The 21,490-nt window shown below is 40.4% G+C and overlaps 1 protein-coding gene across 3 annotated transcripts in view; it reads right to left on the minus strand.

Moving 5' to 3' along the window:
* Nucleotides 1–8,488: 8,488 nt before the first annotated feature.
* cdc14ab (cell division cycle 14Ab) overlaps nucleotides 8,489–21,490 on the minus strand; it is a 154,738-nt gene continuing 141,736 nt past the window's right edge. For all 3 annotated transcript variants that reach the window (XM_062452673.1, XM_062452672.1, XM_062452671.1), the window contains one exon: nucleotides 8,489–9,628. In XM_062452673.1, coding sequence (XP_062308657.1) covers nucleotides 9,577–9,628 — 52 coding nt within the window. In that variant the 3' untranslated portion in view covers nucleotides 8,489–9,576. The remainder of the gene's footprint in view (nucleotides 9,629–21,490) is intronic.

Genomic DNA, 21,490 nt, shown 5'->3' on the forward strand with positions numbered 1-21,490 from the left:
CCCAATTGACCAGTTCTGTAATCAACACCTTGCATTGTTTATACAAGCACATCCAGTAGAGATCAAAATTAAAGAACAACCTACAATTTCCTACATTTCACGGTCACTGCTTAGTCCTAGTTGAAGCTATCAGTTAACAGGAGTAGAATGGCAGTTTTTAAAGCATATTTCACGAGTAAAATATTTTCTGAAGCACCGTATAAAAAACTTATATGAGACATTTGAAAAAGGCAGAGAATTTGGAGAACACTCAGCTACATCCCAGTTATTGGTGTTTATCTGGCACCTGGAAAATGTACTTAATTATCTGACAAACCCTATTTAACTGGCTGCATTCCTGTTAGGGTAACTTTCACATTTTCACTGACTTTGCAAGATGGTGAGCCGTACTAAAGTGACTGAAACCCTGCGACAGCAGGTCGTCCAGATGAAGGCCAAAGGGAAGACCCTAGCAGCCATTGCAAGAGAAGTTGGTCGTTCCAAATCTGTGATTTTTAGAATATTGCAGCTTTATAATGACACTAATTCATTCAAGTTCCCCAAAAAGGCTGGTCGTCCATGTAAGACAAATTCACAAGAGGACAGGATAATGTGGAGAGTGTCAATGGGGAATTGGTTCAACACTGCAGCTGGAATTGCTTGCCAGTTCAATGCCAGGTCAACGCCAGTTCAAGGTAAGGATCTGTCTCGGCATACAGTGTCTCGTCGTTTAAGAGAATTCGGACTGAATGCCCACACTGCAGTGTCCAACCATCAGCAGAATGAATCAAAAGAGAACCGGTCCAAAGTTCACTTTAGTGATGGGAGCAAGTTTAATGTATTTGGGTAAGATGGGAAACATTATGTTTGGCATTAAACTGAGGAAAGACTGTGTAAAGAAGTCAGTGAGAGGAGGAGAAAGTGTCATTGTGCATTGGGGGATATTTTCTGCAGCAGGAGTTCAGTTCCTCTTATACAGCTACATGGCAGGGTGAATGCAAATGTTTATCAGAACCTCTTTCGGCAACATGCGGTTCCTTACCTGCAAGGAGCTCCCAATCCGACCACAATTTTCATGCAAGACTATGCCCTTTGTCTCACTGCAAACGGGTAAAGCAGTTCATTGAAAATAAGAACATTGAAATTATTAAATGGCCAGTCCAAAGTCCTGATCTTGTCCTCCGATACTTTATGGTCTGTACTGTGTCTTTTCTACTGCTGCTGAGTGGGCTTTACAAGCCAGTAGCATCTCCACTAGCTCTTTACCTCTGCTGCAAAACTAGCTTCACAAGCTTGGTAATAAATGTCTATTGTTTTCTAGAATTATGTTTGTGTCCTATGGTGTTTTCAGGTAATATAGGCCTTTTTAGGCAGGTAAGTATATAGGCCTCTCGTTAATCAAAATTTTTCCAGTAGGTTACTCTTAAATGCTAAATGAGTTTTGAAATGTATATACTTTTAAATGCACATATATTTGCCTACCATTCATTGTAAAATGTTGTATTTATTTTATTTATTCACTTCATTTCTCTTTTAATTTTTGGTTTGTATAACATGTCATGTTTCCTATGATATAGTATTCATTCTTGCTGTGTGCGTGCTTTGTAATATGTTGTTACTTAATATTCTCCAGGAGAGTGCTTGATCATCTCATTTGAGAGAGGTCAGGGAATACTTTTTTACATTTCTCCTCTATTGGCCCAAATGGGTGATCTGTTTTTTTGCTTCCCTCTGGAAAATGTGTGTACTGTGACCAACCTCCAGACCTAAATCGGGATTAACACCAGGCCCTACTGGCTCAGGCGAGCACTTTTCTCTCCACCAATCCCGCCCAAACCAAACGCTGGATCTCTGCCTTTACAGCCTGTTTTGGAACAGCGATACTAAAGTGCACGGCTATTGTACATTCATCAACTTTGCGACACTGCACAAAAACGCAAGAGAGGGCTCATCCAAGAAACCTTGCACTACCGTGGTTGCCATTACACAAAAGATAACTACGGTCTCCCACCAAACTTGTGGAGTAACAGTTTAACAATATCCCAGACAAGCCCCCATTTGTTACATACCTTCCCCCAGAGATGGTGTGCCTAGGACGGGAAAAGGAAATGTAACTGCAGCCTCGACATGGGTACAAGGGAACTGAGAGCAGTGCCAAATAAAATAAGAGTAAAACAGCCCTTCCCTGCCTAACCATATACAAATACTAACAAACCAAAGAGCAGAATGGGTGGCACCCATATTTTCTTTGACAAAAGGTAAATCCTAAACGTACGAACACAATTACGAAGTCACAAACAAAGCTGCAGAACTCTCTCACAGAACTCACACACACAAGGTCGTGGACAACACAGCTCTCGCCTGGAGTGTTGAGAGCGGCCTTTGTAGACTGACGTGGGGGATGCCTGTAGCGCCCCTTGTGCCTCGTTTTCGGGCATAACTTACGTTAACTAAAACACTGGTTGGGGCGGCCTGAGTTCTTTTTACTATATTTACTATTTAGAATAAAATAGGTCCTTTACTTTGAAGGATTCAAAATCTTTGTGTCTATTCCAATATGTAATGATGGTATTCAATGACACAAATCTGTGTTCTAGAAAGAGTGGTCTGGAGTCGCAGAGGTCCGATAATATCAGCTTTAATGCAGCAGTTGGAAATCAACAAGTACAGAGCTCTGGGGTTGTCTAAGTTTCCCTACCCGCAACAGAGTTTGGGCTGGTTCACGAAGTCCAACTGGCTATCTTTCCCTCCCCAGCATATATTTATACAGTGCAATTGAAACACAAGTATTAAAAAAGGGTTGAGCTTGTTCTCTCGTGCATCAGGGAGTTGTTCTTGCCTACGCCCCACCTGCTCGGGTGCCGTCTCCACCCGGTTTCAAGGTTGTTTCTGAAAATGAAGAGATAGAGACACAAAGAACAGCCTGCTTCCCACACCCAGTGTGAGACCCAATGTTTAAGCCTGAGCACACTTCTAAGTTCATAACTTTAATAAGCACAATGCATAACTTTAATAAGCACAATATATTCTTTAACTTTAACAAAAATACATGTTTAATATAAGCATATCACTCGGTAGTAAACATCAATACACCATGGTTATTATCTGCCTACCACAGTCACTTGAAAATAAAGAGAAATAAAAGTCTGTCGATTGTTGCCGAATGTTGCTAATGTGCGTTGGGCCACGCCGTGCGATCTCCCTCAGTCGATGGGCAACTCGGTCGATGGGCCACTCATGGCGCACCAGCCACCTCGTGGCTTGAAGAGTAAAAGTTCGGTGAGTAGCTCAGTGTCCAGAAGAACAAGAAAGGCTCCTTGAATTGGACTGTCCGTCGAATTCGGTTCCTTTCCCGTCTCAAGTCCAGTATGCACGTGCAACCTGCTGCTGAGTTATCTGTCCGACAGCCCGCACATTACAGGTTACAGTCATTCAAAGGTCCCCTAATTGGCAACTCAAAACTGAAACTCTGGACCCGCTCTCCACCATCTTCTCCCCTCTTCTTCCGTTCCTTCCCATACATATACCTCGACGACGACAGGTCAAAGGTCAAATAAAACTTATGAGCCAATAAGCTCACAGACATTCTACTGTAAATATGAACAATCTGTTTACATTATTATATAAAATATATGAAACTTAACAGCATTAATTTATCTGAACAGAAAAACAATAAACAAATGCAATATGAAATAAAATACTAGCAAGGGGCTACATGCCGATTGGTTGTTATGGAGAGGACAGGTGAGTGGCTAGCTGAGGGAACCGGAATGGACCAATCAGGAATCAGGAAGTTTTGGCGAGATTGACTAGGAGACAAAAAGACGGGTAGAAAACACAAAACGAAACACAAAGCCAGGTGGCTTTTTAAGCCCCCCTCCAGTAAAATTTCAATTTCTCCTGCCGAATTCTCGTATAAAAGCAGACCCAGCCCACCTCCAGTTGCGCTTATGTGATTGACACAGGTAAAAGACAAAAACAAAATCATGCAAAAGGCCTAGCAGGTTGTCACAACCTCTAAAAAGGTTAAAATACTGGAGGGGGACTTTAATGTAGTTTACCTCGCCCTTACTTTTAGCTGTACACCTATAATTATTTACCTGGTCTTCTCTCCAAGCAGCCAGGGGAGAATGCTCGTGCTGGAAGATGCAGAAGGCTAGCAAGGGACATTCATGGCCAGGAGGCTGGAGAGAAATGCTGCGCTGACTTAGATGTGTCCGCTGCCAGCTGTGCTTCTTCAGTGGGGCCTCATATCAATCATGGTGAAAGCAGACCTTTATAACATAAATGTATTTTCTTCTATTGCTGTAGTTTCCTTAACTAGCATTTTTATGGTATTCTATTCCAACATATGACAAATAAGTTCACTAACGAAGAGCCATGATTGTCTGGTTTGTGATGTTGTCTTAAAACAGTCACCTTTTGATCACATTTACTACTTATTATTGGAGGGCAATTTTGCATTGTGTGTGATTCTACCATTCTAATGTTCCAAATCACCAATTGATTGCTTTTGTACTTTGTTGCTAATAAAGAATGAAAGACTAAATGATTTTACAAGTTCAGTGAATTATATTTATTTAATTGTATTTGTTAAGTTCCAGTTAGTGTAGTTGGTGTTTGGTGTGAACCACTATACCGCTTTTTCCTAATAGAGCATATGTAAAGATGTTTTAACATCCATTTTCATTTCTATCTCTACTCTTGATGCATGCCTATGTTTAGCCTCTGATCTGCACATCTGTCTCACTGACAATCTCTGGAGGAGGGGAACTCTAACTGAATTGCTCCAAGGTTTCTTCCATTTTTTCTGAATTAGTTTTCCAAAGAGTTTTTCTGTGTCCTTCTTGAAGGTTGGTTTAGGTGTAGTTATATTGATGTATGTGAATCCCCCTGTGACAGCTTGTAAAAAGAGCTATTCCACGTTACATATTTCCAGATCTGGTCTCAGACATTGATAATTAAGCTACTCAATGGTTGTCATTCTCAGAACAATAATGCCACAATACAACATAGTAAAACCATGTTAACATTAACAACTAACCTTAACTAATTTTGTTTTGTTGTTGTTTTGGTGCTTCTAGTAATCAAACATAAAATCGTTTTTCAGTACTTCATCAGGTCCACTGTTTCGTGTACATAACGTGTCTTGCATGTGATTGGAATTATTTCTGTCTGTAAACGGTAGATTATATAAAACATGCAAACTATGGAGAACTAAATGTGCCATAAATACATAAATATATAAATACATAAATAAATAGACATCTCTTAAGTGATGTGCATAAATGTAATGTAATGTTAAGTTGCATGTCTTTCAAAAGAAATACACATTTCATTTAAATGATGTGACACATTTCGATTTAAATGCAAAGGGGCGGGACATAACCCATTACATGGAGCTGTCGTCATGTGCTTGGAGCATTGTGATTGGACACTTGAGAGCAAACTGTCAGACCTGAGCTGTCAATCAAGTAGCAGACATACAAGTTTCAGTCTTATTGAAACACAATTGGGCCACTTTGAAAAATATTTAACCAGATATGTTATTGTTAACATGTGGCCAGTTCTCAGTGACGTTCATTAAAGCAAGTGCATGATCAGGTAGAGGGTCAGAGAAGTGTGTGTGTCTTGGTTGTGCCAGGCTGCCAGCACCGTTCTACAGCTCAATACCAGGCATAAACCTTTACAGGTTATGTTTTAGGGCCATTTAAAACATTTCTGTTTTACAAAGCATAAAACACTGCAGTTCAATGAGGACAGCTCTATCAAATGGCTTATGTCCCACTTTTTCTTTTCAAAGGGGCGGGACATAACCATATCAAAGTTCCGCTTTTTAGCATTTAAAATTAAATGCATCTTTTCTTTTCCAAGTTCAAGTTCAAGTCTTTTATTGTCAGATGCACAGAACAACACAAGGTCAGACTGGGCACTGAAATTCTTGGGACAAGACAACACAAAGAAACCTGGCATAACATAACATATAAGTACTCAGAACATAGATGACATCTATGATAAGCTAAAAAATAATAAACCTCCGTATTTTGTGACTATAAGTCACACTTTTTTTCATAATTTGGCTGGTTCTGCGACTTATAGTCAGGTGCGACTTATATATCCAAATATATATAATTTAACATGTTTTGAAATGTTAATTCATACTGACATGAACCAACGAGTTCAACAGATTCCATGATGTGGAATGAGATTGGGAGCTTTGTGATGCAACTTATAGTCCAGCGCGACTTATCTATGTTTTTTTTCTCTTCATGACGCATTTTTTGACTGATGCGACTTATACTCCGGAGCGACTTATAGTCCGGAAAATACGGTATTTCTTTTGAAAGACATGCAACTTCACATCACTTAAGATATGTCTATTTATTTATTTAATTATGGCACATTTAGTCCTCCATAGCAAACAGTATACATTACGCTTGAAATGAAAAAGGTAGAAGAAAAATGGGTAATAATAATAATTTAAATAATTTATTAATATCAAGTTATGAAAATAATTTACTTGAGTAAATAAGTGTGCTTGTCAGATAACAAATAATAACTAGAGAGGGTACAATTTCTGGGGAAATTGTGGGGTGTGCTTGCGTCGGTTGCAGATGGGTCCGTTTTTATCCTGAAATTTTACAACTGATATTTCTGTATATTTTATATAAAAGTAAATAATTATTTATGAAGATTGCATCGATTTAAAAGAATATATTTGTTGCTGCTCATTTACAATTCAAAATACTAAGAGTGAAGTGTAGAATTAAACGGTTGTCTTCTCATTTCCCCTGCAAGAGGGAATGGTGATAGGCTGTATAGCAGCCTCCTATAGTTGAAAAGTTGCATCAAAACAAAGAAATGGGGCAATCCTGTGTAAAAATTGTCCTAACCTCTATGACTTAAACGTCCCTTAAGTTTTTCCCTTCAAGTGATAATTTCAAGCATTTAGCCTACTCATATTGCATTCATTCATTAATAAAGAACCCCCTTTGAAACAAGCTTATTCTAACAACGTTGTCACCGGCAGCATCTCAGATGGAATCACGATTCAAACAGTACCATCTGCTAACTGGGGGCAACATCATGCCACAAAAAACGTAAATAATCTTAACATTTATTTAGGGGGAAATGGCTCATTCAAAAAAAGTTTACTGGAAGCGATCATTGTCAGTAACAACGCAAAATGTGACCATTTGGTCACAGTCTACAGCCCTGCGTGGAGAAGCTGACCCCGGTAAATTGTACTATGGACTAGCTAACTACTATACTACTGCTGTGTGGGAATCGCAGGAGCTAACCAGTTGAAGAGCATACAAAAATACAGGGTGTTGATATCACAGCCTGGAAACATACCTAGCATGTTTGGCACCAACATTGTGTATGTAGTGCAAAAAATTTACTGAATTTTAAGGGTGGGAAAATAGGTAAGCTAAGTAGAGCTACCACAGCCTACTAGTTTTGCATTTCAACCACGTTTCCTGCGATAATGTGAGATTACAATAGATTGTGCTCTTGCCAAAAGCAAGCACACCCAATAATAAATAAAAGTGATCGTAGCAAACACACTCACAAGACTGAGACAAACAGCTGACAGTGACACATAATGACACTAGTCACAGTAGTTGTCTTTCCAATCTGCTAAATAACACGATAGCTAGCTATCTTCTTATCATCAGTGTAAATTTCAGATGTCAATTTGGGGTCTCTTGTAACATTAGATTCCCCTAGCTATAATAACGTTTAATTTGTTGACATAATTAAACAGCCAACCCTGATACAGCAGGTTAGAACTGGCCCTGTATACAACTTGTCTATTTTCTCCCTCTCGATCTCTGGAAATTTCTGACGACACATAGAGAAGTCATGGACTGATAGACATGTATTAATTCATGTATACATTCAAACAGTCATTTGCTTTTGAAAACACTAAACTGTCTGGGAGACTGGTCCAGTCGTCTTATTGTTAATACTGTTTGACAGTCTTCTCTCCAGATCAACAAAAAAGGCTCAGAAAGGTGAATGTCCTACAGTTAGTTCTGGTATTTATCCCATTAAATGTGTGTTATTATTTGAAAATGGTGGTCCTCCAGCATTGTTCAACCAACCTAAACAACCTGGAGAATATCTGTGAAGACAAAAATCTCTGACACTGTAAAACTGGTACATCCTTATCCCGAAAGCTGCTATTGCAGGGAAAGGTTGCTCTATCACATATTGTGTTGGCATTGAGTACTTTTGCAAGCAAGACTTTTATTTTCCACAACATACTTTCCACCTTACAATATTTTGAGATTTTAGTGTTGTCAAACAGAACAAAATGTCAATGTAGCGCGTTGCATAGAAAAGGGCATTACTGTACATTTGTTTCAACTTAGGCAGACAAAATAAATCTTTGTGGACCTACAATGTTCCACTCACATTTATGATGTATACAATACTTTACAATTCATACATATCCCTTTATAACAGACACTCACATACGCAAACATTGGTCCCCACACAAGAAAGGTATTCATTCTTACTTTTATTTTGTGTCTTTATACACACACCCATGCTATGACTTGACTCGTATTTCCTATCTAGGTCAGGGGCTGGCTAAAGCCCAACACCATCTTGCTGACAGTCAAAACTTTGATCAACATACGTGATGTGTAGTTCACCCAGGACAAAAATAATGTACAATCAAAAACATAATGAATATAAACACACTGGTTTCGTATCCAAACACGTATCCACGTATTTCGTATCCAAACACTTCAAAAGGTCCGGGAGTCAGATGGCTGAGCGGTGAGGGAGTCGGGCTAGTAATCTGAAGGTTGCCAGTTCGATTCCCGGCCGTGTCAATTGACGTTGTGTCCTTGGGCAATTTCACCCTACTTGCTTCGGGGGGAATGTCCCTGTACTTACTGTAAGTCGCTCTGGATAAGAGCGTCTGCTAAATGTAAATGTCCCTTTTCAAATATAGATAGTTTTAAAATATATTTTATGTAAAAATATTTGCTTAATGTACATTAAATTATGTACATAAGGCACATAAATACAGAATATAAAATTATGTATGGAGGTTATAACAGATAAGCCAAACTGCTTACAGAGTGTCTAAAGTTTATTATTTAGTGTCTTAAATATTTTCTATTCAATACATCATGTCAGATTATTAGACATGTTTCTGCTCAATTCTGCCACTACAATGAATAATAACAATCATAATAAATACTTATTCATAATCATCATTTAAATTATGGATAACTTGCATTGACTTCATCCAACATTAAGGGAGTGAGAAGATACATGTAAAATAAATGAGAACCTGTGTAAGAAATTAACCTAAACTTAAAATAACAATGGAATTCCCTTCAAGGAGGTATCAAAGACATTGACATTGTAGGCCAACCCGATTAAAAGGGTTTGTATCTCTTCCAGATGCTTAGAGAGTAGTTGAGTACACAAAGCACAAGCAGGTCTATCAAAAAGATGACACAATGGAGGTCAGATGACAACGTTGATGGATATTAGAGAAAGTACTGTCTTGATGAGAAGTTAACAGAAGTCTGAGCAAAGATCGATGTATTGGGGTGAAATCTCTGTTCAATCCTATCCAAGTTGCACTGAGACTTCAGTACTGGTCATATTCAGATTGAAGGAACTGTAAGGGAAGAATTTTAGACAGAAACATGTCAAAGAAACATGACTTATGTGAATTCATGTGCATGACTATACATTTTATTGAAAATGTCAAAACGAATTGCAGTATGTAGTATTCCTTAAAATAGTCAAGACAAATTGGATAACAAATGAAGTATTGACAAATAATTATGTCTATCTCTTAATATTATTGGTAGTAGTAGAGTATTCTGTTTATTCATCAAGTTATTTTGTGAATGTTTTTTTTACAATTCATTGAAATGTTGTATTTAATTAGGTTTAGAAATATTTTCACGGTTTAACTATTTTAAATCGGTATATTTAAACAAAAATACATTTTTGTTACTGAATAATATATTACAGCCAACATCATGTTTCTAGTCATTCTTTTTTGGGGGGCAGTATTTTAACTTTTTAACTAACTTGATCAATTGACACAATTCTATGCAATCCAGATAGTCATTTGGAACAGCCTAATTATTATGATATATTTCCCATAACAGTAGTAATTTTAAAACCATACTGATCATAATAATCGACCCAATACTGAACAACTATATAAATATCAAGTGTTTAATGCAGCACTCTATGATTGGCCTTAGACATAGGCAATAGTAAAATATTACATATCTTCTGAAGAGAAGAGTCTCTTATGTGTGTACTGTGTAGACACCAGAGGTGGGAGTCCTGTCTCGAATAATGACAGAAATCTGTGTGTGAGTTTAAATTTGAATGGGTTTAGTTTCTCACACTCAACTAAAGAACCGGACATTCTGCAAAGTTCATATTCTGCATAGGTCCTATAACCCAACGGAGTGCAGTGCCGGGATCGATGTTGTTCGGTGCGTTCTGATAATCAAATAATGAAAAATAATGAAAAATAATTCGCTGCAGCTTGGCTTGCTCTCCGCGTCACAACCCCTACACTCTGGTCCTCTGGTCTGCAGGGAGTTTCCTAGGAAAATGTTGACTCGAGAACAGGGCACTGGAAAGTTAATATTTTGCAGGTGTCCTTTTTATAATCCAACGGTAACAGTAAACTACGGCAATTGAACTAATGCGATTAACAAAAGCATTTTCAACTAGAGAGGGTACAATTTCTGGGGAAATTGTAGGGTGTGCTTGCTTGCGTCGGTTGCACAGGGGTCCGTTTTTGAATGACATTTTTACAACTGATATTTCTGTATATTTTATATAAAAATGCATACTTATTATTTATAAAGATGACATAGATTTAAAAGCATTTTTTTTTTTGCTGCTCATTTACAACTGAAAATACGAGTGAAGTGTAGAATGAAATAGATGTCTTATTTCCCCTGCAAGAGGCAGCCTCATCGTTGAAACAAAACAAATAAATTGGGCAGACCGGTGTAAAAATTGACCTAATCTCTATGACTTAAACGTCATTTTAAGTTTTTCCCTTCTCATGATATTTTCAGGCATTTAGCCTACTCATTGCATTCATTCATTAATAAAGAACCCCCTTTGAAGATTATTCTACGACGTTACCCGGCAGTAGAAGATGGAATCGCGATTCAAACAGTACCATCTGCTAACTGAAAATATGCCCCCCAAAACGTAAATAAGCTTGACATTTATTTAGTGGAAAATCGCTCATTCATAAAAAGCTCACTGGTAGCGATCATTGTCAGTAACAACGCAAAATGCGATATAGCCCTGTGTGGAGAAGCTGCCCCGGTAAATTGTACTACTACGGTACAGTACTAGACTACTGCTGTGTTCGTCTTGGTAGCGATTGCGTTGGTTGAATTGGATTTAACGTTCCGTTGTACGGTTTAGGCTGAAATTAATTATTTTCATGAACAGATTGACAAAGTTTAGGCTGTGGCAATGAAGTTCAGGTTAGTAGTTAGATAGACTTTTGATTTAAGTAAGGGGAGTGCCGAACATGTTCTGTCGCCGTTTGACTTCCTAAACAGCTGTGTAGTGTAGATGTTTTTGTAGTGTGTCTCACGTAAGCTACAGCGTTGCAGTGAGCTACACTGGTTTGAAACCACACGTAATGGTAATTTCACCAACAAATCGTTTACTAATGTCAGAATAAACCCTACAACGAAAATGTATATGTGAGGAATGTTTATTTTAACGATTGAAAACAGATAACGCTACATCATAGACCACTGTAGTATGTGTTGCCCGGGCAACACAGGCTAATGTCATGATGCTAATACTTCAGTGAAATAGTAGACTACTGTTTCCGAAAGTAGATGTACTTCCTTAATAATATCAGCTTATACTGTACATTACACATGACAATTGTGTGTCATATCACAAAGTAAAATGAGTAAATAGTTATCACCCTGGCCTCTTTGCTTGTGGCGTTTCTGCAGCTGCCTTGCAGTAAAGCTATAGTTAGCCTAGCTATCCCCCAAGTTAACAGATGCGAAACGAATGTTCTGCCAAAGGTAGTCACGCGTGTTTTCGTGACGTTAGTAACGTCAGTGACTGTGGCTAGCAAATTAGCCACCGTTAGCTTCACTTTTCGCCACAAAAACGTAACTTCAGCCTAAACCTTGCAACGGAACGTAAATTCCAATAGAAGCAACTCAATCGCTACCAAGACGAAACATTTGACACCTACTTTGTCTATGTAGGCCAAATATTGACTGAGTTTTAGGGGGGCAAAAAGAATAATAATAATAATATATATGTGAGAGAACAAAGGTTGTGCCCTTGCCGAAGGCAAAGCACACCCAATGAAGTAGGCTACCGCAATTAGATAAAGGCATTCGCAATGAAATGAAACTAAGCGTAGCAAGGAAAAGAGGGAAATTCTGTCGTTATTTAGAAGCGAATTCACCTTTATAACCGAAAATCAGGTGCTTTCAAAAGGGGCTGGCTAGCGAACAGAACAGCAATATAAAGTGGATATATTTTCGGTATCAGTGAATTTTGTTACATAACTGTGTTTACTGATGTCAAAACCTAAGTAGCCTACCGCGATTGAACTAATGCGATTAACAAAGGCGTTCGCAATGAAATGAAACTAAGCAAGGAAAGTAGGAAAATTCGCTCTTACAACCGATAGTCAGTTGCTTTCAAAAGGGGCTGGCTAGTGAACAGAACGACAATATAAGGTGGATATACTTTCAGATAGCCTATATAGATCAGTGAATTGTTATAATGTGTTTACTGATGTAAAAACTGCCAGCACATTGCAAATGTACAAGCGCTGTATGGTGAATGTTAAGAATGTTTGTGCTGGTAAGACAATTTAACAAGAGAACCAATATAGTACATTTTGATCAACATAACATAAGCAATTTATAACGTAGGAAACAGCAGACAAATAAAAGCTACATAATCATTTGCATGAATATAGGCTACCACAGCATTGGCAATTTTACTAGAGTAGATGTGGAGGTTGAACAAGTACTTCAGAGATGACAGAGAATTTCAATTGTGATCTGAAAAATATAGGTACCAAAACCACTGAGAAGAAATGTCATCACCAGCTGCATCACGGGCACTGCACTATATAATTCAAGGAATCTGTCTGTTTCACTGACTGCATCACAGGCAGTGTGCACTAGTTGTTTTGAAAAACACAAGTGAGGCCAAATCCCAATACTCTGTCTTACCCTTACCCCTAGCCCTTAGTTTACCCCTAGCCCTTAGCCCTCGAAACTGAGGGGTAAAGGCTACATAGCCCTATGAAATGAGACACCACCTGGTTACGGTCACGTATATCGATGTCTCCAAAGCAAGTAGTGTTATGCACTGATATCAAACTAAATTCGCCGCTAATGGAGTTTAGTTAAAACTGTAGACATGCATGGAGTCCATTCAAGGCTAATCTGAGAAATGCGGGACTGTTGTTCAAATCAGCAATGTAACGTTAGCGTAGCAAACTAGTGATTTTTAAAAACGTTTCAATGAAGAAAATGGTTGCAAATACATATGTACAGGACTGTGTAGAGCACAAAACAAGACTCATCATTTTTTAATAAATTATTTAAGCCGAAAATATTACATTCATGGGACTCTGGATGATCTGTCTGCCATTGTTGCAGATTGAGCAGGATTCACATACCCCTAGGTTTCAAGTAAGCTCCCGAAAACACTTGGTTTTAAGGGGTGTATACCCCTTCGTCTTAGCCCTACCCCTCGATCAAAAAGAGTATTGGGACACCACTCACTCTCACGTGAACGTGAAAAAGTAAGGGCTAGGGGCAAGGGGTAGGGGTAAGACAGAGTATTGGGATTCGGCCTTAGTCTCAAGTCTTCATACTTAAGTCCCAAGTCAGGGCAGGCAAGTCCTGAGTCAAGTCCCAAATCAAGTCCTAAACTTTGAGTTTAAGTCACATTGAGCTCTTCACCAAATAATGAAATCTTAACAGTGTAATAATATCTGGAATTTACACAAATCATGAACTCTTACAAAAAATTGTTACGTTAATTTAAACGATGGTTGATTCAGGAAATGGAGGGAAATTAATTTTGGGGCACACTTTCAATCTTTGGGCTTGCGAGAAAAGTATCAAGTATTTTCAAGTCAAAAGTCTCAAATCCACATGACCCGAAGATTCACAACGAACCATCGTTGTGATTGCAATTGTGTTGCGACAACTTTACCCAATACAAAAACAAATAAAAAGCATTTTATTTTAACTTCGCGATGTGGGGGGTCTGAGACAGCCCGACAGTTAAAAGAAAATGCTTCACTTTGTTTTTGTATGCGGTAAAGTTGTTGCAATACGACGGTGGGTCACAATGACTGATGGGTCAGAATGACCCACAAGGGTTAAAGTCAAAGTTGAGTCTTTTTTGTTAAGTCGAGTCAATCAAGTTTGAGACTTGATTCCACACCTCTGGTAGATTCACATACAGGACTTCAGCCTAACAGTACCTATATAGTTTTAATTTATTTAGTTTTAAAATATTTTTAAAATGTATGTTATGCTTTAAGATTTCCAAAACGTTCTATAATCCTTAAGGCAGGGGTGGGGAACGTCCGGTCCACATTTGGTCCGGCCAGCCATGGTACTGGCAGGCACCATATTATTAGGTGCATTATTCGTTGGCAGCAGCACTATTTTAATATGTGGAGGAGGACCGTGGAGGCGCCCAGCGTCACGTACCAATGTACCAAAAAATTCCACTTGTGTGCTCTGCGCGCTCTCATTAAGTGTGGAATTCCTTTCTAGCAAATCAAAGACTCGGATCGATAATCAGTCTAAAACATTGTAGCAATATAAAAAAAAATAAGATCCCTTTCCGTAATGATACCCCCCCAGAAATGTTCACTGCACCCCCAGTCAAAGCAGGCTGCAAACGGCCCTGCCAGTTAACATCACAAACCTCACCAAAGAGAAGCAGTTCCAGCCATCACATTAGGGGTGAGTTAATTATATGTTTTACCAAATATAGCAGGCACATTTTTAAGTTGATAGTTCTGTACGGCCCCCCGATTGATTTTATAAATATCCAAATGGCCCTTGGCAGAAAAAAGGTTCCCCACCCCTGCCTTAAGGCCGCAATATGCTTCTGCGTCTCCGTTTACTGATGGGCGGGCGCACGGATACGCATGGATAGACTGCGTTTATGGTTCTCCGTAGGCTGTGGGTGCTGAAAACAATTCACCGCCAGAAGAGTAGGTGGCGCAACGGTTTTTTGTAAATCGTCGTGGAGTGTTTATTTACCTAGGTTATCGAGAAGTCGGAGCAAATTTACAAATTAGCCGTTTCATCAATAAAATACGCACATTTTCAGCAACGACACTGCCCATTTCTCGTCACATTTTAATTCAGATGCTGATTTACATGTACTGTTTAGCTGAAATATGAATTGTGAAAACTTACAGCAATGGCGGTCAAAGGATTCTGTTCGTCCTGTTTATCCCGGCAACCCCGCCCCTGACACAAGCGATTCTTAATACTGACCAATCACAGCCAAGGGGGTCTTCGTAGCTCTCCGTCGCTCACAACGGATAGTTAGAAAATTCAGGAGGTGCACGTCGAGCTCTCCGGGGCTCTCCGAGGGCTGACGGAGAGCTCGTAGAGGGCGTTCCTCGGAGAAGAGGGCGTTCCCATGTGTCCGTTTTTCGAAAAACGCAGAAGCATATATAAGCCTTTACAGTGCGTTCACACTGCAGCGTTTTTTAACGCTCTGCACCGCTTGCCTTCCTACAGTACACCACGCTCGGGGGCGTGTTAGAAAGGTTAATACAGTTGTAGTTCTCTAAGGTCACTGTTGTAGTCATGACCAAGCGTGCAGACTTAGGTTCATGTACTCACAATATCGATCAAAATACCACTTTTACACAACCTTTGTGTAAAAATACTTTTTACTAGTGCAAGATTACAGTAGAATACACGTTACGCCACCGGTCACTCAACCAGTCGTTTGTAGGCTGGGCTAGCAAGCTAGCAGTGTCACAGAACAGTCACGTAATGTGACCAGACTGAATGTAAAAGTATAAAAACACACTAGGGACACTGACAACGTCGGCAACCCTGCACCATGCATTATTAGTTTAATGTAATCTTTAAATTCAGGCTTGTCACATTACGTAACTTTGTTCTGAACAGAACTAGGTGTGCAGACACATACGATAAGTTTCTCCTCCATCTTGAAATTGTAAAACCTAGAAATGTTTACCATGACCAACAGTTGCTACGTTACAAGAAACAAGAAACCAATCCGATTGGCCAACGCTAGCGTTTTCACGCTCCTCATTTACATAAAGTTGAGAAAATCCAACTTGCAACGCTCCGCTCCGCTCGCCTTCCCACAATGCCCTACGCGAGCGTCAACGCCTGGTTTCATTGAAAATGAATTGGAAGCCGACGCCCCGCGCCGCCCGCTCCGCTGCAGTGTGAACGCACCATTAAGGGTTAAGGCCGATATATGTTTCTGCGTTTTTGCATCTGAATTAAAATGTGATGAGAAATGGGCAGTGTAGTTGCTGAAAATGTGCGTATTTTATTGATGAAACGGCTCATTTGTAAATTTGCTCCGACTTCTCGATAACCTAGGTAAATAAACACTCGACGACGACTTACAAAAAACCGTTGCGCCATCTGCTCTTCTGGCGGTTAATTGTTTTCAGCACCCACAGCCTACGGAGAACCATAAACGAAGTCTATCCGTCCGTATCCGTGCGCCCGCCCATACGGAGACGCAGAAGCATATTTCGGCCTTGAGTGTTTCAAAAGTCTTCCGGTCAGCCTTTGGCCAGTAAGGCAGTTCAAAACCAAAAACTTAAATGGTAACTAAGATAATTCAGAAGAAATATATGACATATTTGATAAAGAATGAATTTGGTAGTTCAATATGAAAAAGCAGTCATTCAATTATTAACATTATTAATGTTAATTGTTAATATCGACATTTCATATTAGAAAACTAAACCTCATGAAGCTGCATTACTACAAGCTACATTTACATTTAGTCATTTAGCAGACGCTCTTATCCAGAGCGACTTACAGTAAGTACAGGGACATTCCCCCCAAGGCAAGTGGGTGAAGTGCCTTGCCCAGGGACACAACGTCATATTGCAGAGCCGGGAATCGAACCGGTAACCTTCAGATTACTAGCCCGACTCCCTAACCGCTCAGCCACCTGACTCCCATGACTCCTGTCATCAAGGCAAAGGGTGGTTACTTTGGAGACGCTCAAATAAAAAATATATGTTAATCAGTTCAATCAGTTTTTTATATATTAGTTTTATTCTACAATGTTGAACATGGTGTGCTCAAATATTTGACTGGTACAGTGTCTGCTATAAGTGTAAGGACAGACAAGTTTAAATTACCATTATGGCTATCAATTTAGTACATATGCTAATAAGATACATTCACCAACTAAGAATTACAGTGCTTTTAAAGTTCAATTCCCCCAATTTTATGTGATATTTGGCTTATAGGTGTTTCTAATTGATCAGGTGTTTCCTGTTGCATTGCTGTTTCACACAAAATAGATGTGGATGTGTAGTCTCATTGTATATTTTTGTCCTCAGCAAATAAACCTGAACTTTGAAAAGGTAAATACAACCCCAATTCCCCAAAAATTGTGGTTGTAGAATGCAATGATTTGCAAATCTCAAACTCATGTCATTCACAATAGATCATTGAAAATATAGAACATGTTTAAACTTAAGAAATGTACAATTTTAAAGAAAAAATAAGGTAATTTGGAATTTTCAACTCAAAGTTGGGACAGGGGCAATAAAAGAAAGTGTTACAAAAAATAAACAGCTGGAGGAACATTTTGCAACTAACTATTAATTGTTTAATTGCAAACAGGTTAGTAACATGATTGGGTTAATAAAAGGTATCTTAGAGAGGTAGTCTCTCGGAAGTAAAGATGAGCAGAGGTTCACCAATCTGCAAAAACCTCCATATTGTGGAACCATTTCAAAATAATGTTCCTCAACGTAAAATTGCAAAGACTTTGAATATCTCATCATCTACAGTACATAATATGATACAATTATTCTAAGAATCTGGAGAAATATGTGTAAGGGGGGAAATAAATACTGCATGCCTGTTATCTTCAGGCATAAAAAGCAGATATGATTCTGTAACGGAAATCATTGCATGGGCTCAGAAAACCTCCAGAACTCATTGTCTGTGAACACAGTTTGCCGTGCCATCCACAAATGTAGGTTAAAACACTATAATGCAATGAAGAAGCCATATGTGAACATGATCCAGAAACACTGCTTTCTTCTCTGGGCTCTTGAAGATCCAAGATAGCGCCAATGAAGGCTGCCTCAGTCGTTATGTGCGCTCTTTTTTGTCTCGTTTTGTCTGTTAATTCAGTGTTCTGCCAAGATTTCCGGGGTTCTCTAACGAGAAGTACTTCTAAACATCAGGACTACAACTCCTGTGGATTTATTTCCCACTTTTCTGCTTCCAGCGGCAGAATTAGTGGGAATTATAGTCAAAGCCACCCTCGGCTTTGTCCTAGCAGCGAAGCGTCGTAGGAGAGGCAAACGAGCCGGTGCACTGGTGCGACTCTGTCAGCGTGGAGCACGCACAGCGTTACCGGGGATATTTCTCTCCAACGTGCGTTCACTGAGCAACAAACTGGATGAACTTCAGCTACTGGTGTGGAAAAACAGAGACTTTCATTCATCTTCCGTTTTGTGCTTTACGGAGACATGGCTGAGTGAACTGATCTCAGACTCTGCGCTACAGCTAGCAGGTTTCAAACTGCTGAGAGCGGATCGTGACCCTGTGTTTTCTGGCAAAACGAAAGGCGGTGGTATTTGTTTTTACATTAACAGTGGCTGGTGTGAAGATGTGACAGTGATTCTGCAGCACTGTTCTCCTGATCTGGAATCATTTTTTATTAACTGTAGATCTTTTTACTCGCCACGTGAGTTTGCATCATTCATTCTGGTTGGTGTCTACATGCCTCCGCAGGCTAGCGTCAACGAGGCTCAACTTGTGCTCGCCAGCCAGATACTGAGTGTGGAGCATGAAAATCCAGATTCCTTGGTTATTGTGCTAGGCGACTTTAACAAAGGCAATCTCACTCAAGAACTCCCCAAATACAGACAATTCATCAAATGCTCTACCAGAGAAGGAAACACCTTGGATCACTGCTACTCTTCAATCAGCAAAAGCATACCATGTGGCCCCCGAGCAGCACTGGGTCACTCTGACCACGCCATGGTCCACCTGATTCCTGCATACAGGCAGGAGCTAAAGCGCTGTAAGCCTGCTGTGAGGACATCGAAACAGTGGACCAGTGAAGCTATGGAGGATCTGCGGGCGTGCTTGGACTGCACTGACTGGGACATGTTCACGACTGCTACCAATAGTCTGGATGACACAGACTCACAGAGGCTGTGACATCATACATCAGCTTCTGTGAGGACTGCTGTATACCAACATGCACCAGGGTCAGCTACAACAACGACAAACCCTGGTTTACAGCTAAACTCAGAAGGTTGAGGTCAGAGAAAGAGGCCGCGTTTAGGAGTGGGGACAGAGACAGTTTCAAGGAGTCGAAGAACAGGTTTAGCAAGGCGGTGAAGGAGGCTAAACGACTGTACTCCCGAGAGACTAAAAAACCAATTCTCTGCAAACGACTCTGCTTCTGTCTGGAGAGGGGTCAGGCAGATTACCAACTTCAAGCCCAGAGCCCCCCACTCCACTAACGACTCTCGCCTGGCCAACGACCTGAATGAGTTCTACTGCAGATTTGAAAGACAATTGGAGGCCAACAGGACATAATGACATACAGACCCGTCGCCCTGACCTCTGTGGTAGTGAAGTCTTTCGAGCGCCTGGTGCTGGCACACCTGGACCCTCTACTGGACCCCCTGCAGTTTGCCTACAGAGCCAACAGGTCTGTGGATGATGCAGTTAACATGGCCCTCCACTTCACCCTACAGCACCTGGACTCCCCAGCATCCTATGCCAGGATCCTGTTTGTGGACTTCAGCTCTGCCTTCAATACCATCATCCCCGCCCTGCTTCAGGACAAGCTCTCCCAGCTGAACGTGCCTGATTCCACCTGCAGGTGGATCACAGACTTCCTGTCTGACAGGAAGCAGTGCATTAAGCTGGGAACACAAGTCTCTGACTCCCAGTCCATCAGCACTGGATATCTTCAGGGCTGCGTCCTTTCTCCTCTGCTCTTCTCCCTGTACACCAACAGCTGCACCTCGTCATCCGTCCGTCAAACTCCTGAAGTTTGCGGACGACACCACCCTCATTGGGCTCATCTCTGGTGGAGACGAGTCTGATTATAGGTGGGAAGCGGCCAACCTGGTGACCTGGTGCAGCCAGATCAACCTAGAGCTCAATGCTCTTAAGACAGTGGAGATGGTTGTGGACTTCAGGAAGAATACAGCCCCACTCACCCCCATCACCCTGTGCGACTCCCCAGTCAACACTGTGGAGTCCTTCCGCTTCCTGGGCACTATCCTCTCCCAGGACCTCAAGTGGGAACTGAACATCAGCTCCCTCACCAAGAAAGCACAACAGAGGATGTACTTCCTACGGCAGCTGAAGAAATTCAACCTGCCAAAGACAATGATGGTGCACTTCTACACAGCCATCATTGAGTCCATCCTGACCTCCATCACCATCTGGTACGCTGCTGCCACTGCCAAGGACAAGAGCAGGCTGCAGCGTATCATCCGCACTGCTGAGAAGGTGATTGGCTGCAATCTGCCTGCCCTCGAGGACCTGCACACTTCGAGGACCCTGAGGCGAGCGAGGAAGATTGTGGCCGACTCCTCCCACCCTGGTCACTCCGTTTCAGTCACTCCCCTCCGGCAGAAGGCTGCGGTCCATCAGGACCAATACCACACCCCACAAAAACAGTTTCTTCCCTTCCGCTGTTGGCCTCTTCAACAAGGCCAAGGGTTCAAACTGACTTCATGACTCAATGTCCTTAAAACACACAGCTTTTTGCACTGCACTACACAATCTTGTACCATTTGTATTTTTTGTAATATTTGTATTTTTATATTGTAAATTACTGCAACTTATATTTTATTTTATATTTTATTGTATAGGTTATTTTAATTCTAATTCCACTTAGTACTGCTAGTTATGTACCCTTAGTATAGTTAGTCCTCATATTTAAATTTTAGATTCCTATATGTTTAATGTTTGCACCTTCCTGCCAAAGCAAATTCCTTGTCTGTGCAAACTTTCATGGCAAATAAAACCCATTCTGATTCTGATTCTAAAGATCATTTAAAATGGACTGAGGAAAACTGGGAAAACTGTTCTGTGGTCAGACAAATTGAAATGTGAAATTATTTTTGGAAACCATGGATGCTGCATCCTCTGGACTAAAGAGGAGAGGGACCATCCGGTTTATCAACGCTCAGTTCAAAAGCCTGAATCTCTGATGATATGGGGGTGCATTGGGC

This window comes from Osmerus eperlanus, chromosome 26, assembly GCF_963692335.1.
Source record: "Osmerus eperlanus chromosome 26, fOsmEpe2.1, whole genome shotgun sequence".
NCBI classification, from domain to species: domain Eukaryota; kingdom Metazoa; phylum Chordata; class Actinopteri; order Osmeriformes; family Osmeridae; genus Osmerus; species Osmerus eperlanus.